General features: G+C 45.1%; 1 protein-coding gene across 1 annotated transcript in view; it reads right to left on the bottom strand.

Moving 5' to 3' along the window:
- Window positions 1-17,526, bottom strand: part of cubn (cubilin (intrinsic factor-cobalamin receptor)) — a 239,566-nt gene that overhangs the window by 12,023 nt on the left and 210,017 nt on the right. Inside the window, 1 exon segment of the mRNA XM_055649570.1 lies at window positions 6,940-7,128. Within this exon segment, the coding sequence (XP_055505545.1) occupies window positions 6,940-7,128 (189 nt within the window).

The following is a 17,526-nucleotide window of genomic DNA, read 5'->3' as shown; positions in this document are numbered from 1 at the left end:
CAGAATATGTGACCATGTCAACGGACTATGTCAACGGAAGTATTTAATTTAGAATTGTGTGAATTATGTGCAATTTATTTTCATTAGCTGAGTGGCTGAGTGTTACATTGTCTGAGTGTATGTGCCTTGATGCTGTCACAAGCAAGATGTTTTTTATTGTATCTTCACCTCACCATAGTCATGCACATGGCAATGATGCATGTGGCAAGGCATCCAGGCCATCACGGACTACGGACCCTCCAACATCACCCCCACATCCAGCGACGCCTCCTTCCTTGAGGAGCTTAATCACTTCTATGGCCGCTTCGACAGGGACAATCTAGAGACAGCCATCAAGGCTGTGCTACCTGCCGATCACCAACCCCTCACACTCACCCCCTACGACGTATACGTGGCACTGAGTAGGACTAATGCACGTAAAGCTGCTGGCCCTGACGGCATCCCCGGGCGCGTGCTCAGTGCCTGTGCTGCGCAGCTGACAGACGTCTGGACTGACATCTTCAACCTGTCACTTGCCCAAGCAGTTGTCCCCACTTGCCTTAAACCACCTCCATCGTGCCAGTGCCAAAACACTCCACTGCGGCAAGCCTCAACGACTTCCGCCCAGTTGCACTTACCCCCATCATCACCAAGTGCTTCGAGAGGCTGGTCCTGGCACACCTCAAAAGCTGCCTACCCCCCACACTGGATTCCTATCAGTTTGCCTACCGCAAGAACAGGAGTACGGAGGATGCCATCTCAACGGCACTTCACTCCGCCCTCTCCCACCTCGACAACAGAGACACTTACGTAAGAATGCTGTTCATCGATTACAGCTCAGCATTCAACACCATTATACCATCAAAACTGATCACCAAACTCGGTAACCTGGGCATCGACCCCTCCCTCCGCAACTGGATACTGGACTTTCTAACCAACAGACCCCAGTCTGTGAGGTTAGACAAGCACACCTCTTCAACCCTCACCCTGAACACCGGCGTTCCACAGGGCTGTGTGCTGAGCCCCCTCCTCTACTCCCTCTTCACCTATGACTGCACACCTGTACATGGTACTAACACCATCATCAAGTATGCAGATGATACAACGTTGATTGGCCTCATCAGCAACAACGATGAGCTGGCCTACAGGGAGGAGGTCCAGCACTTAGCAGCATGGTGCGCTGACAACAACCTGGCCCTTAACTCCAAGAAGACCAAGGAGCTCATTGTAGACTTCAGGAAGTCCAGAAGCGGCACGCACACCCCCATCCACATTAACGGGACAGAGGTGGAACGTGTTTCTAGCTTCAGGTTCCTGGGAGTCAACATCTCCGATGACCTCTCTTGGACCCACAATACCTCTACTCTGATCAAGAAGGCTCATCAGCGTCTCTTCTTCCTGAGGAGACTGAAGAAGGTCCATCTGTCTCCTCAGATCCTGGTGAACTTCTACCACTGCACCATCGAGAGCATCCTTACCAACAGCATCACAGTATGGTATGGCAACTGCTCTGTCTCCGACCGGAAGGCATTGCAGAGGGTGGTGAAAATTGCCGAACGCATCACCGGTTCCTCGCTCCCCTCCATTGAGTCTGTCCAAAGCAAGCGCTGTCTGCGGAGGGCGCTCAGCATCGCCAAGGACTGCTCTCACCCCAACCATGGACTGTTTACCCTCCTACCATCCGGGAGGCGCTACAGGTCTCTCCGTTGCCGAACCAGCAGGTCGAGGAACAGCTTCTTTCCGGCGGCTGTCACTCTACTCAACAATGTACCTCGGTGACTGCCAATCACCACCCCCCCCCCCGGACACTTATTATTATTTATTCAAATCGTTTGCTATGTCGCTCTTCCAGGGAGATGCTAAATGCATTTCGTTGTCTCTGTACTGTACACTGACAATGACAATTAAAATTGAATCTGAATCTGAATCTGAATCTGAATTTGATAAACTCAATGCATTTTCTAAGACTGGTGCAACTTCCATAGCTCAGGTAAGCGTCAGGCATGGTAATTGCTTGTAACAGGAAATTCAGTCTTTGTGGTTGGGGAAAATAATGCTGATGCTGGAATTGAAACGTTTGGCACAATATACTGTGAGATGGCTAAATGGAAAGATTTATGTTGCCTCTGGCAAATATGAAAGGGGGTAGACTGCAGTGCGTAAAACAGGCCCAATCCACAGGTGGTGATGTTTATTTACTAGTTTAACATTTTAGACTAATGCAGCCAGCATTTCTGGGAATGATAAACTTCCCCGTGGATACAATAAAATAGAATCCAGTGACAGAGAAGTTACATTCTGCACGCAGATGCTAAATATTTCTAAAAGCTTAAGTTGAATACAAAATATTCCAGTTATACATTTGAATAGTGCACTGTATGAGGCATTAATATTAATTTTAGTAATATTAATTATGTGCTTTGATAGCATACTACATCGATTCAGAATGAATTGTAAAGGCCTTGTGCTCTTTCTGCCTTGGAAATATATATTTCTCAACCAATATTCTTATATGTATTGATTCCATAAACAACAAACTGTCATATTTACATTGCATCAAGTATACAATGTGTGATGATAATTACAGTATGTCAGGATCATAAAGAGATTTATTTTTCATTGTTTATTAAGAGGGAATATAGTCCACAGCACATATAAAATCAATGTAAAGTGGTGAGGTCTTATTCTTTGGACACACAGTAAATTGCAGATGCTGGAATCCCGAGGGAAAAAACGAAGTCAGGACCCTTCTTCAGACTCTGAAATGCCGACCCAAAATGTAATCTGTCCTATTCCTCCACAGATACCACCCGATCCACTGAGTTCTTACTTTTTTACTCAGGTCTTATTCCATAATGTATTATCCTGCCTGAATATAATTGTGTCATTATCCTTGGCTGTCAACCAATGAAGAATGGGGAATATACAGTATTTAAGGTGAAAGAATGGATCAACTGAAGGTCTATGGTGTTACTTCTCTTCTTTGTTTCTTCCTATTTTAGTCTGACATGAGATATTAGTTTGTGGCGCCACCCGGTGGTTAGGCCACTTATTGGGAGAACCCTCGGCCCTAGGGCTGGCATGGTCATGTGACTAGGTTTGGCGGGAAGAAGTCGTCACGTGTGCCCAGTGATATATATAAAGCTTTGGGAGAACCCTCTCCAGTCGCATGTGAGCTCAAGTCAAGTCAAGTCAAGTTTATTTGTCACATACACATACGAGATGTGCAGTGAAATGAAAGTGGCAATGCTCGCGGACTTTTGTGCAAAAAGACAAACAACCTATAAACACAATCATAACACACATATACCTTTACATAATAAATAATGGAAGGAAAAACGTTCAGTAGAGTTAGTCCCTGGTGAGATAGGCATTTACAGTCCGAATGGCCTCTGGGAAGAAACTACTTCTCAACCTCTCTGTTCTCACCGCATGGCAACGGAGGTGTTTGCCTGACTGTAGCAGCTGGAACAGTCCGTTGCAGGGGTGGAAGGGGTCTCTCATGATATTGTTGGCTCTGGAGTTGCACCTCCTGATGTATAGTTCCTGCAGGGGAGCAAGTGAAGTTCCCATAGTGCGTTCGGCCGAACGCACTACTCTCTGCAGAGCCTTCTTGTCCTTGGCAGAGCAATTCCCAAACCAGATGGTAATGTTCCCGGACAAGATCTGTTGCGTAGAAGCACTGGAGGATCCTCGGAGACACTCTGAATTTCCTCAATTGCCTGAGGTGGTAAGGGCGCTGCCTTGCCTTAGTCACGAGTGCTGAGGCGTGTGATGCCCATGTCATATCCTTGGAGATGTGGACTCCCAGATATTTAAAACAGTTCACCCTATCCACAGGATCCCCATTTATCCTCAATGGAGTGTACGTCCTTGGATGATGTGCCCTCCTAAAGTCCATGATCAGCTCCTTCGTTTTTTTGATGTTCAAGAGGAGGCTGTTATCCTGGCACCAGAGTGCTAGATCAGCCACCTCCTCCCGGTAGGCCTTCTCATCATTGTCTGAGATCAGGCCCACCACCACGGTGTCATCAGCAAACTTAATTATTGAGTTGGAGCTGAACCTAGCCACACAGTCATGTGTGTACAGGGAGTACAATAGGGGGCTGAGGACGCAACCCTGGGGCGATCCTGTGCTCAGGGTGAGGGATTTCAATGTATTCCCTCCCATCTTGACTACCTGGGGCCTGGCGGTGAGAAAGTCCAGGACCCAGGCACACAGGGAGGTGTTGAGCCCCAATTCTATTAGCTTCCTGGCCAGTCTGGTGGGGACTATCATGTTGAAGGCTGAACTGTAGCCTATGAACAGCATCCTCACGTAGCCCCCCTTCTGGCTGTCCAGATGGGAGAGAGCGGTGTGCAAGACAGAGCTGTTCTTTGTTCAACTTAATATAGATCACTTTGTTTAACAACACGTGTCTCGTTATAAGCTAACCATCCCCTGAAAGACTTACATACTTGGGCTGATAAGTATTTTGATTTTAAATAGAATTGAACTGTATCATAAATAGATATGGTCTTTTCTCTGTAGGTCAATGAATGCAAAACAACCACAACATACTTCTAAAAGTTAAGGCTGGTCTTCACATTTAGTTCTTTTTAATGTTCAAATGAGTCAGTTAGTTTTATATTACAGAAATACTGACAGAAGCTTTCACAAAAATGATAGATGGTAATTTAATTCTGTGCAACTTGAAGTAAAGTTGCACAGAATGAAATTACCATCTATCATTTTCTTTAGGTGCCGATATTGGGGTCTTCTGATGACAGAGCACTTCTATTGTGAGGATTAGTGAACAGCCTCTAATATTATGAATTGAAATTGCATCTCTAGCTCAATGAACCAAGCATAATACAAAAAATGTACTAACAAAGGCGTTCCTCTTTGAGGAATGTTGTATGTTGTTTAGATACAACATATGTTGTATCTAACTGCGAAGAAACCATAAGCCACTTTGTTTTCCCATAGTGCCATTATTTTTTAATGGTTTATTGATTTTTCAGCATGCCCTTGAATAAAATTAACAGCAGCAATGCACACAACACAAAACTTTGAATTAGAAGAAAAACAATATGCCTTTCTTTTTATGTGAAAATCATATATTTTCAACGTCTTTCACCCAATTTCTACCCATTTTAAAATGGACTGGGCATTTCCTATCATAATTTTGCGCACATGATGACATCATAGACACTGCAAGAAATTAGATAAAATGCTCTCAATGCACAATCTGTGTTCTGTCACAGGAATTGAGGGAGTGTGTTGTGCAGGAAATCGAGAACCCAGAAAGGCAGTTAAGTGATTTTCACTGGGACATGGTTCTGATATGCAACACCTTCAATACTGATTTCAAGTTGTGCCCCTTTGCAGAAGAACAGCACTGACCAAGATCACAGAAAATACCAATTATGCCATGGGTACCTCCTTATCCCTAATCACAAAAGCTTTTTACTGCATACGTGACAATAAACTAAAGTGAACAGAACACACTTTTGAATGCAAGTCCACTGGAAAAAATAAAGTTTATTTTACTACTGATGCTGCCTTACCTATTGAAGATAGCATTTTCTTTTTTTCACTGCACCATTTAACCCTTTTCAGTCCTTTTTCCACTTCTGTTTCCCTTCCCCTCAACTATTTCCTCTCTCTCCCTTTCTAATGTCCACTCACCCTTAGAGCAGATAGTACAGTTAAATTGGAAAGAGTTCTCTAAGAGCACTGATTCACTCGCCATCTGGCAACACATAATTGAGCCTGCAGTTGGGGTCTGTGAACAAGCAAATCAGTTTTGAACAGTTTGAAATAGCATTGCTTAAAGTGAGGCGCTCTCGATTCAGTTTTGTTTTGGTGACTCCAAATATGGTAATTGGGCAAAACCTAACCACCTATAACAAAATCAAGCCAAAACTATTTTCTGAGCGAGGTAGATAATTTAATCTGTATTATAAACAATAGAATTAGAGCCTGTCAAGATGTTCATTGTATCTATACCTCGCTATACTTGTGCATATGACAATATACTTGATGACTATATCATTGAGTCATACGGCATGGAAATAGGTCCCTCAGCCCAACTCATCCATGCTGACCAGGTTTTATAACTGAGCTAATCTCATCTGCCTGTGTTTGGCCCATTTCCCTCTAAACCTTTCATATCCACACAGCTGTCTAAATATCTTTTAAACGCCACCATTGTATTCACCTCTACAGCTTCCTTTGGCAGCTGTTTCCAGATAAGCACCACCATCTAAATGAAGAAGTTGCCTCTCGGGTCTCTTTTAAATCTTGCTCCTCTCATCTTAGACCTATGCTGTCTAATTTTGGAATCCTGTACCCTGGGGGGAAAAGGCTGTGAACATTCCTTTTATCTGTGATTTTATATGATTTTGTGGAATCATAGTCATACATCACAGATACAGGCTCTTTGGCCTATCATGTCCATGCTGACCAAGGTACCCAATGTACATTAGTCGCACCAGCCTGGATTTGATCCATATCCCTCTAAACCTTCCCCATCCATGTACATATCCAAATGCCTTTTAAGTGTTGTCGATAGCCTTCTGTACTGTCCACAATATCACCAATATAGGTGTCATTTATAAATATACTAATCGCATTAACTACGTTGTCATCCAAATCACTAACATAGATGACAAATAACAGTGGACACACAAGTGTCATCCCCATGCACTAACTGGTTTTAACGTCAACTTCAGGTATGTAGTGAAGATGCTTTCTCGTGGGGATAGGTCAGACAAATCTGAGGGCGAAACACACCCTGGTTCCATGGCTGGTTCTTTTAGAAACACAAAGATGCAAGCATGGTCCCATTCTTTTGGTTGCAGTTGTCAAATAGCATTTGCAGATTAATAAAAGATAAATTAACTTCCTAAAAATAATAAAATAATGCAAGAATTTTGCACAATTGACAAATTGAGATTCCATGGTTGACTACTTACGGGCTAAATGATAGTTGGCCACAAATCCAGTTTGCGTCTCAATATAGTCTGTACTGAAGACCAATAGCATTGGGCCGTAGGTACTGATTGGACCAGGGATGGCGGATCCACAAAGAGTAGCAACATGATATCTGCTTGCTTTAATCCCACTGTATATCTTCAAGTTATCATGGGCACAAGATAAATCCTCTGTAAAAGAGGAAAAATTGTTTAATTGACATCAGACACTTGATTGTTTACTCTGAGATAAAGAAGAATGAGACCTAAAGTTACATTATTTATGACATATTACTGAATGGTCTTCTACTATGATAGTACAACTATGATTTTAATTTAATTTGTTTTAACCTTTTGTTTGAAATTTGTATGAAAACGTTATTTAGTTACAGTACGGATAAAATTTTGAAACATTGAAAATAAATGATGCATAAGCTCGACACCCTTTGAACAAAGAACTCTGCTCTTAGATTCCTATCCAATGCCTTAAAGGACCTGTCCCACTTGGTGATTTCTTCGGCAACTGCCAGCGTCATTGACTGACATATCAGGTCGGCGAAAGATTTCGAACATTTCAAAATCCAGCGGCGACAAAAAAAATGTTGCGACACTTGAGGAGACACCGCGTGTCAATACGTCGTCACACGTCATCATGCCGCAACTTTTTCGGTGACCTGGTATGTCAGTCAATGATGCCGACAGTTGCAAAAAAAAATCGCCGGATGCTGGACTTTCATTTTGTGCAAAATCAAACAAACCTTTTACTGTGCTGACAGAGGCGAACTTGGGGACCAACAAATGTAACTGTCAATTAAGACCCACATTCTAAAGATAAATTGAAGAAGCGTGACCATGAACCAATTTAGCAATAGCAATGAGATATGCAACACTGATGTGAATGGTGCAAGTATCCTAGTGATATTTGCTTTTTCAATCAAAGATATCTGTTGAATGAATGAATGAATAAGTTTAAGTTTGGCCAAGTATTCACATACAAGGTATCTGCCTTGGTGCTCCGCACACAAGTGACAACATGACATAAAGTGACAGTTAAGAATGGTAAATAAAGCATTAAACATTAATATAAAACATTATTGATTAAACATGTGAATTAAATAAAATACCAGAGCAAAAGGAGGCTACAGATTTTTGGTTATTGAGTAGAGCTACTACTTGTGGGAAAAGCAGCTGGAATTTTGTGCAAAACACAAATGTGCTGACAGAGGCGAAGGGCTGATGTGAATGGTGCAAGTATCCTAGTGGTATTTGCTTTTTCAATCAAAGATATCTGTTGAATGAATTGAATGAATGAATAAGTTTATGGGCCAAGTATTCACATACAAGGTATCTGCCTTGGTGCTCTGCCCACAAGTGACAACATGACATAAAGTGACAGTTAAGAATGGTAAATAAAGCATTAAACATTAATATAAAACATTATTGATTAAACATGTGAATTAAATAAAATACCAGAGCAAAAGGAATTTAAAAAAATCACCTTATTGTTGTTTGAAAACTTACTGAATATAAATTAGTCATAGACTCAGTCATACAGCATGGAAATGGGCCATTTGGCCCAAAGTTTTTAGGTCTGGGTGGCAGCTTTGACAGTCCGGATTCGCCTTCCAGAGGGAAGTGATTCAAAGAGTTTGTAGCCAGGGTGAGAGGGGTCAGTGATGATCTTACCCGCTCGCTTCCTGGCCCTTGCAGTGTACAGTTCATCAATGGAGGGAAGGTTGCAGCCAATAACCTTCTCTGCTGATCGGACGATTCGCTGCAGCCTCCGGGTGTCGTGCTTGGTGGCTGAGCCAAAGCAGACCATGATGGAGAAGGTGAGACAGACTCTACAATGGCCATCTAGAATTGGACCATCATTGCCTGTGGCAGATTGTGCATCCTCAGCTGCCGGAGGAAGTATATCCTCTGTTGTGCCTTTTTGACTGTGAAGTCGATGGTAGCCCCCCACTTAAGGTCCTTGGAGAAGATGGTTCCCAGGTACTTAAAGGACTCCACAGATGTGACTGTGGTGTTGTCGATGGTGAGTGAGGTGAGGGGAGGGAGAGTTCTCCTAAAGTCTACAATCAATTCCACTGTCTTAAGAGCATTGAGCGCCAGGTTGTTGCGATGGCACAAGGATGAAGAGATTGATCCCTGGAGATGGCGAGACTGTCATATGAGGAAAGATGGAAAGGACTAGGCTTGCATTCACTGGAGTTAAGAAGGTGAGGGGGTATCTTATAGAAACATATAACATTATAAAAGGACTGGACAAGCTAGATGCAGGAAAAATGTTCCCAATGTTTAGTGAGTCCAGAACCAGGGGCCACAGTCTTAGAATAAAGGGAAGGACATTTAAAACTGAGGTGAGAAAAAAACGTTTTCACCCAGAGAGTTGTTAATTTGTGGAATCCCCAGCCACAGAGGGCAGTGGAGGTCAAATCTCTGGATGGATTTAAGAGAGAGTTAGATAGAGCTCTAGGGGCTAATGGAATCAAGGGATATGGGGAGAAGGCAGGCACGGGTTATTGATTGGGGACGATCAGCCATGACCACGATGAATGGCGGTGCTGGCTCGATGGGCCGAATGGCCTCCTCCTGCGCCTATTTTCTATGTTTCTATGTTTTTATGATGCCAGCTGTGACACTTCATGTCTGTAGGCAGATTCCTCCCCATCCTGGATCAGTCCAATCCGGGTTGTGTCATCCGCAAACTTGAGAAGCTTGACAGAGGAGTCTGTGGAGGTGCAGTTGTTGGTGTAGAGAGAGTAGAGGAGAGGGGAGAGTACGCAGCCTTGCGGTGATCCTATGCTGAGGGTTTGCGGGTCCGAGATGTGTTTTCCCAACCTCACATGCTGCTTCCTGTCTGTCAGGAAGCTGATGATCCACCAGCATAGGGGTTCAGGCCGGGTCAACTCGGAAAGTTTGGAGTGTCGTACCTCTGGCACAATGAATGCAGAGCTAAAATCAACAAACAAAATCCTCGTACAGGTCCCCTGGTGGTCTAGGTGCTGTAGGATGAAGTGCAGGCCCAGGTTGACTGCGTCATTCACAGATTTATTGGCCTGATATGCAAACTGTAGAGGGTTTGTGATATTTTTCAGCTTGGCCAGCACAAGCCTTTCAAGGGACTTCATGACTACAGAGATCAGTGCAACAGGCCTGTAGTCATTGAGACCTGTAATCCTTGTATTTTTGGGTACAGGGTCTGGTTGAAAATGTCTTTAAGTAGGTGTGAAGTGGTGAAGGGGGAACGATGGGTGCAGAAGGGTCCATTCTTTGCAGACTGGGGTCTGGCTGTGTTTGTTGGGGAGGAGGGGGGAGAGGGTACCAAGGTTACGTTTCTGCTTGTCAAATCTGCAGTAGAACTCATTCAGGTTGTTGGTCAGCTGACGATTGTCCATAAAGTGGGGGGCTTTCCTCTTGTAGCTGGTAATTTCTTGCAAGCCCTTCCAAACTGAAGAAGAGTCACTAGCTGAGAACTTGCTCCTGAACTTCTCAGAGTACCTTTCCTTGGCAGCTCCGATTCCTCTTCTCAGATTGTACTTGGCCTGCCTGTAGAGGTCTGCATCCCCGCTCCTGTAGGCCTCCTCTTTAGACCGTCGGAGCTGTCTGAGTTCTGCAGTAAACCAGGGCTTGTTGTTGTTGAACCATGTCCGGGCCTTAGTTGGAATGCAATTGTCCTCACAAAAGCTGACATATGATGAAACAGTGTCTGTATATTCATCAAGGCTTGTGGTTGCTTCCCTGAACACATTCCAATCCATGCAGTCAAAGCAGGATTGTAGGTTCTCAATGCCCTCGCTTGTCCACCTTTTCGTTGTTCTGACCATATAGCCAATTTTTGTTTCTGCCTGTAGGCCGGAATAAGGTGAACTACATAATGATCAGAGAGACCCAGACCAGCCCGGGGAACAGAGCGATATGCGTTCTTGATTGCTGTATAACAGTGATCGAGTGTTCTCTCCCCGCTGGTGGGGCAGGTAACCTGAACTCTGTACTTGGGAAGGTCACGACTGAGGTTAGCTTTGTTAAAGTCCCCCAAAACAATGACCATGGAGTCCGGGAAGTCACTCTCTACCCTCATTACCTGGTCAGCGAGTTGCATTTGCTCCTCACGTATGCAGGCTTGGGGGGGAATGTAAACTCCAGTGAGAATAAAGGAGTTAAATTCCCTTGGAGAGTAGAAGGGTTTGTAGTTTATAAAGAAGGATTCTAGGTTGGGAGAACAGAAATTTGACAGTACCGTGATGTCGCTGCACCTGCCCTAGTTGGTATAGAAGCATATTCCACCGCCTCCTGATTTCCCCGCTGCCTCCACTTCATAGGCCGCTCTGTGAAGTTGTTAGCCAGCCAGTTGCAGCGCGCTGTCTGGGGTTGACTCACACAACAAGGTCTCGGTGAAGCACTGGGCAGCGGCTCAAGAGAAGTCCGTGTTTATCCGGCACAGGAGTTGCAGTTCGTCCACTTTGTCCTTGAGAGAACGTACATTTGCCAGGAATATGTTCGGGAGTGGTGTGCGTGATCCTCGTTGCCGGAATCCGGTGAGTGCTCCAGAGCATTTCCCATGGTTCCCCCTCCGTTTGAAGACCTTGAACGCAGCCACAGCCCCGCCGACGAGTATGTGCAAATAATCCAGCGAGTGAGAGAAATCCGGAATGATGTTTGGAGGTACTGTATGTCCAATGTTTATGAGTACTCTCTCATGAAAGTAATCTTTGTAGGGTTTTCACAGACGACAACGAACAAACACATATAAAGGACCAATACACCGTGGCAGCCATCATTGGCGCCAGCAGCAGCTACACTGCAAGTTTACTACTACATGTTACAATAGTCAGTCACCAGACTGTATCAAATTCCAAAAAATAGACATAAAATACCCACGCAACTCAGTGGGTCAGGCAGCATCTCTGGAGAAAATGGATAGGTGACACTTTGGGTTGAGACCCTCCTTCCGTGATTGAAGGGGGTAAACCCATGGTCTTGGCATAAACTTAGGGGCGTTTGCGCCTTTGCGGTTGCAGCTCCTAGACTGTGGAACAGCATCCCCTTCCCATCAGAACTGCCCCCTCCATCGACTCTTTTAAATCAAGACTAAAAACTTATCAATACTCCCAAGCCTTTCCTGACGTCCACTGAGCGAGGGCTATATGTATATACGTATGTAGTTTGTTTGTTAGCGATTGGTCCAGTCCCCGCGTTCATCACATCACCAGCCGATGGAGATGGGAGGGTGGGGGTCATTTTCCCACACAAGCCATAGGAGACTGGGCACTCTGAACCTGAGCACAAAGTTGTAAGCAGCCGAAGGAGCGCATCCCTCGGGCCAGCCCCCACTCTTCCCCATGCGGCCACTCTGTGACGGGCTGTGTGTCGGCAGTGCTGGGTGGAGCAGAGGTGTGGGACAGACTGGTCCCTCTGCCCACCACTGAGAGAGAAGGAATGGGTGATGTTTCGGGTCAAGACCATTCTTCAGACCTGAATGGTCTCAGCCGATGAAATGAGACAACTCACACCAAAGATGTACAGAAAATGCTGGAGTGACTCAGTGGGACAGGCAGCATCTCTGGAGAGAAGGAATGGGTGGGGTTACCTGTCATGACCCTTCACACTCAGTCTTCAGGTGTGAAGAAAGGTCTCGACCCAAAACGTCACCCATTCCTTCTCTCCAGAGATGCTGCCTGTTCCGCTGAGTTACTCCAACTTTTTGTGTCCATCTTCAGTTTAAACAGATAACAGATTATCTGGTGTTTTGACGCAGGGAGCTTGTGTGCGTTACGCAGGCAACCAGACGGTATTACTGTGTTTAAACAATAATTAAAACGTGCAAGGGGGTGGGGGGGGGGGGGGGAGGAGATAAAATTGTTCGTTTTCATGCACACTTGTCATCGGTCCGCCAGGGAATTTGATAGACTTCTGGTATACAAAGTATTCCGCATAATGACACACTCAAAGCCTTATGTACGTTTGCCAAATGTCAGGCTTTTCATGCTGTTCTACAAGTATTTGAAACAATGAATGCTCTGTCTTCTCTGTGTTGCTGCAACATAATATTAAATGTTATGGTCACTGAATCGGCCTACAAAGCCATCTATTCTGCTGTATTTCACACAGGCTATTTGGAATCCATGGAGAGAAAAGAAAACAAGCTTGAGTCCGTGGTGTGAATTCAGCCATTTCTTAGTTACGATCTTGATATACTTTGAGGTAAAATCAGTATTCAAAGTTAGCTTTCAGAAATGTCTTTAAATTTTTATTACGTTCAGTCAACTTTGCCAATTGTGGGATAGATTCAGAATCTTGAGATACCAAAGGATTTTCCTCCAATAGCAACAATGATTGTCATTTGTGCAGTCTCTTTAAATCATCAGTACCTTGTTGGGCACCCAGCAATGTGTTCCCAGAAACAAAAGAATCAGTGAAGTGGTACTGGTGATAACAGGTATCATTGTGACATAATGAATGCAGAGATGCAATACAGGCCTCAACCCTCTCCATAGTTGCACTCAGCTGTACGAGGAACCAGTGGCTCAGCCTCCACTGGCACTCAGTTCAGTTCAGTTTAGTTTATTGTCACGTATACTGGGGTACAATGAAAAGCTTTTTGTTGTGTGATACCCAGTAAGTAGAAAGACAATACATCATTACAATCAATCCATTTACATGGTATAGATACGTGATAAGGGACTAACGTTTAGTGCAAGACAAACCCATCAAAGTACGGTCAAGGATAGTCCGAGGGGCAACAAGGAGGTAGTTCAGCACTGCTCTCTGGTTGTGGTAGGATGGTTCAGTTGCCCAATAGCAGCTGGGAAGAAACAGTTCCTAAATCTGGTGGTGTGCGTTTCCTAAATCTGGTGGTGTGCGTTTTCACATTCCTTCCGTAGTGATCTCATGGCCGAATATCTATGTGCAGTGAGCCACAGCGGCAATGTGGATCGCCTGTCCTCTGAGGCCTGGCATTGGATGGGCTGAGGCCAGCGGAACAGCCATTCCATATAACCATATAACCATATAACAATTCCAGCACGGAAACAGGCCATCTCGGCCCTTCTAGTCCGTGCCGTATACTTATTTTCCCCTAGTCCCATCTACCTGCACTCAGACCATAACCCTCCATTCCTTTCCCGTCCAGATAACTATCCAATTTATTTCTAAATGATAAAATCGAACCTGCCTCCACCACCTCCACTGGAAGCTCATTCCACACAGCTACCACTCTCTGAGTAACGAAGCTCCCCCTCATGTTACCCCTAAACTTCTGTCCCTTAATTCTCGTCATGTCCTCTTGTTTGAATCTTCCCTACTCTCAGTGGGAAAAGCTTGTCCACGTCAACTCTGTTTATCCCTCTCATCATTTTAAAGAACTCTATCGTCCCCCCTTAACCTTCTGCGCTCCAAAGAATAAAGTCCTAACTTGTTCAACCTTTCTCTGTAACTTAGTTGCGGAAACCCAGGCAACATTCTAGTAAATCTCCTCTGTACTCTCTCTGTTTTGTTGACATCCTTCCTATAATTAGGCAACCAAAATTGTACACCATACTCCAGAATTGGCCTCACCAATGCCTTGTACAATTTTAACATTACATCCCAACTTCTGTACTCAATGCTCTGATTTATAAAGGCCAGCACACCAAAAGCTTTCTTTACCACCCTATCTACATGAGATTGCACCTTCAGGGAACTGTGCACAGTTATTCCTAGATCCCTCTGTTCAACTGCATTTCTCAATTCACTACCATTTACGTCCTATTTTGATTTGTCCTGTCAAGATGCAGCACCTCACACTTATCAGCATTAAACTCCATCTGCCATCTTTCAGCCCACTCTTCCAAATGGCCTCAATCTCTCTGTGGACTTTGAAAATCTACTTCATTATCCAAAACACCACCTATCTTAGTATCATCTGCATACTTACTAATCCAATTTACCACACCATCATCCAGATCATTGATGTACATGACAAACAACAGTGGACCCAACACAGATCCCTGTGGCACCCCCACTAGTCACTGGCCTCCAACCTGACAAACAGCCATCCACCATTACTCTCTGGCATCTCCCATTCAGCCACTGTTGAATCCATCTTGCTACTCCACCAATAATACCCAACCATTGAAACCTTTCCCAACCTTTCCCTAACCAGAAGCCGTGGATGAGCAGGGAGGTCAGACTCCTACTGAAGGCTCGCGATGCCGCTTTCAGATCTGGCGACGCTGAGGGATACAGCTCATCCAGGGCCAATCTGAAAATGGGAATTAGGACTGCTAAACTAAATCATAAACGGCGGATTGAGGAGCATTTCCACAACAACTCTGACCCCAGGCGCATGTGGCAAGGAATCAAATCCCTTGCCGATTATCAGAAAGTTAACACCCCTCCCCCAGACAACGACACCCTGCCTGATGAGCTAAACCACTTCTATGCTCGCTTTGACCGAGACAACAAAACCCCAGCCATTAAAGTTGCTCCACCCCCGAATGAACAACCTCTCAGCCTCTCCACCTCTGCTGTACAAGATGCACTGAGCAAGGTGAATGAGCGCAAAGCTGCCGGCCCCGATGGCATCCCTGGCCGGGTGCTTAGGGCATGTGCTGGACAACTATCCCCAGTCCTCGCCGACATTTTCAATCTCTCACTGGCCCAGGGTGTTGTCCCCACTTGCCTCAAGACATCAACCATTGTGCCAGTGCCCAAACAGTCAGCTACAGGGAGTCTCAACGATTTCCGCCCAGTGGAACTCACCCCTGTCATTGCAAAGTGCTTTGAGCGGCTGATCTTGGCTCACCTCAAAGCCAGCCTCCCCCCCTCACTGGACCCCCATCAGTTTGCCTACCGGACCAACAGGTCTACAGAGGACGCCATATCGGCGGCCCTACACTCTGCCCTGACCCACCTGGACTACAACAACTCCTACATCAGGCTGCTGTTCATTGATTTCAGCTCTGCCTTTAACACCGTCATCCCAGCCAGCTTGATCACCAAACTCAGTGGACTTGGCATCTCCACCTCCCTCTGCAACTGGACATTGGACTTCCTCACTAACAGACCACAGTCTGTTAGGGTCAATAACCTCACCTCCTCCACTATAACACTGAACACCGGAGTGCCACAGGGCTGTGTGCTCAGCCCTATCCTCTACTCCCTCTTCACCCACGACTGCATCCCAAAGTACGGATCCAACGCCATTATTAAGTTTGCTGACGATACCACGGTAGTAGGACTGATCAGCGACAACGATGAGTCAGCCTACAGGGATGAGATCCAGCACCTGACCACCTGGTGTGCCAACAATAACCTCATCCTCAACTCCAAAAAGACGAAGGAGATTATTGTCGACTTCAGGCAGACCAGAGGAGGCAGTCATACCGCCATCCATATCAACGGGACTGAGGTGGAGCGCGTCTCCAGCTATAAATTCCTCGGAGTGCATATCTCGGAGGACTTGTCCTGGTCCCTCAACACCTCCAAGCTGATCAAAAAGGCACAGCAGCGCCTTTACTTCCTTAGGAGGCTCAAGAAAGCCCACCTGTCCCCCCAGATCCTGACCAACTTTTACCGCTGTACCATAGAGAGTATCCTAACCACCTGCTTCACGGTATGGTACAGCAGCTGCACTGCTGCGGACAGGAAAGCACTACAACGGGTGGTGAAAACCGCGCAGCACATCATCGGTGCCCCACTCCCTGCCATGGATGCCCTCCACCGAAAACGGTGTCTGAGATGGGCTGGGAAGATCATCAAAGACCCCTCACACCCTAACCATGGACTGTTTGCCCTCCTCCCATCAGGGAGGCGGTACAGGAGCCTCAGGTCACGTACCAGCAGGATGAGGAAAAGCTTCTATAACAACACAATCACACTGCTGAACTCGGAGTCCCGACGATAGATTTCTCTGGTCCCTCCGTCCCCCTTTGTTTAATCATTCTGTATTTCCTGATTATTCTGTATCTTCTCTCTTTCTATTTTTTTCTTGTTTTTTTTTTCTCTTTATGTACAACTACTACGGACTGACGCAAAACTGCATTTCGTTGTACTGATACTTGTATTTGTGCGATGACATTAAAGTTGAATTGAATTGAATTGAATTGAATTGAATTGAATTGAATTGAATTGAACCTTCTTAACCAACCTTCCATGAGGAACCTTGTCAAAGGCCTTACTGAAGTCCATATATACAACATCCACTGCTTTACACTCATCAATTTCCCGAGTAACCTCTTAAAAAAATTCAAGAAGATTAGTCAAACATGACCTTCCAGGCACAAATCCATGTTGACTGTTCCTAATCGGACCCTGTTTATCCAGATGCTTATATATATTATCTCTAAGTATCCTTTCCATTAATTTGCCCACCACTGACGTCAAACTAACTGGTCTATAATTGCTAGGTTTACTCTTAGAACCCTTTTTAAACAATGGAACAACATGCGCAGTACGCCGATCCTCTGGCACTATTCCCGTTTCTAATGACATTTGAAATATTTCTGTCATAGCCCCTGATATTTCTACACTAACTTCCCTCAATGTCCTAGGGAATATCCTGTCCGGACCTGGAGACTTATCCACTTTTATATTTTTCAAAAGTGT

This window comes from Leucoraja erinacea, chromosome 2 (assembly GCF_028641065.1).
Source record: "Leucoraja erinacea ecotype New England chromosome 2, Leri_hhj_1, whole genome shotgun sequence".
NCBI classification, from domain to species: domain Eukaryota; kingdom Metazoa; phylum Chordata; class Chondrichthyes; order Rajiformes; family Rajidae; genus Leucoraja; species Leucoraja erinaceus.
This window is presented reverse-complemented; position numbering and strand designations above follow the sequence as displayed.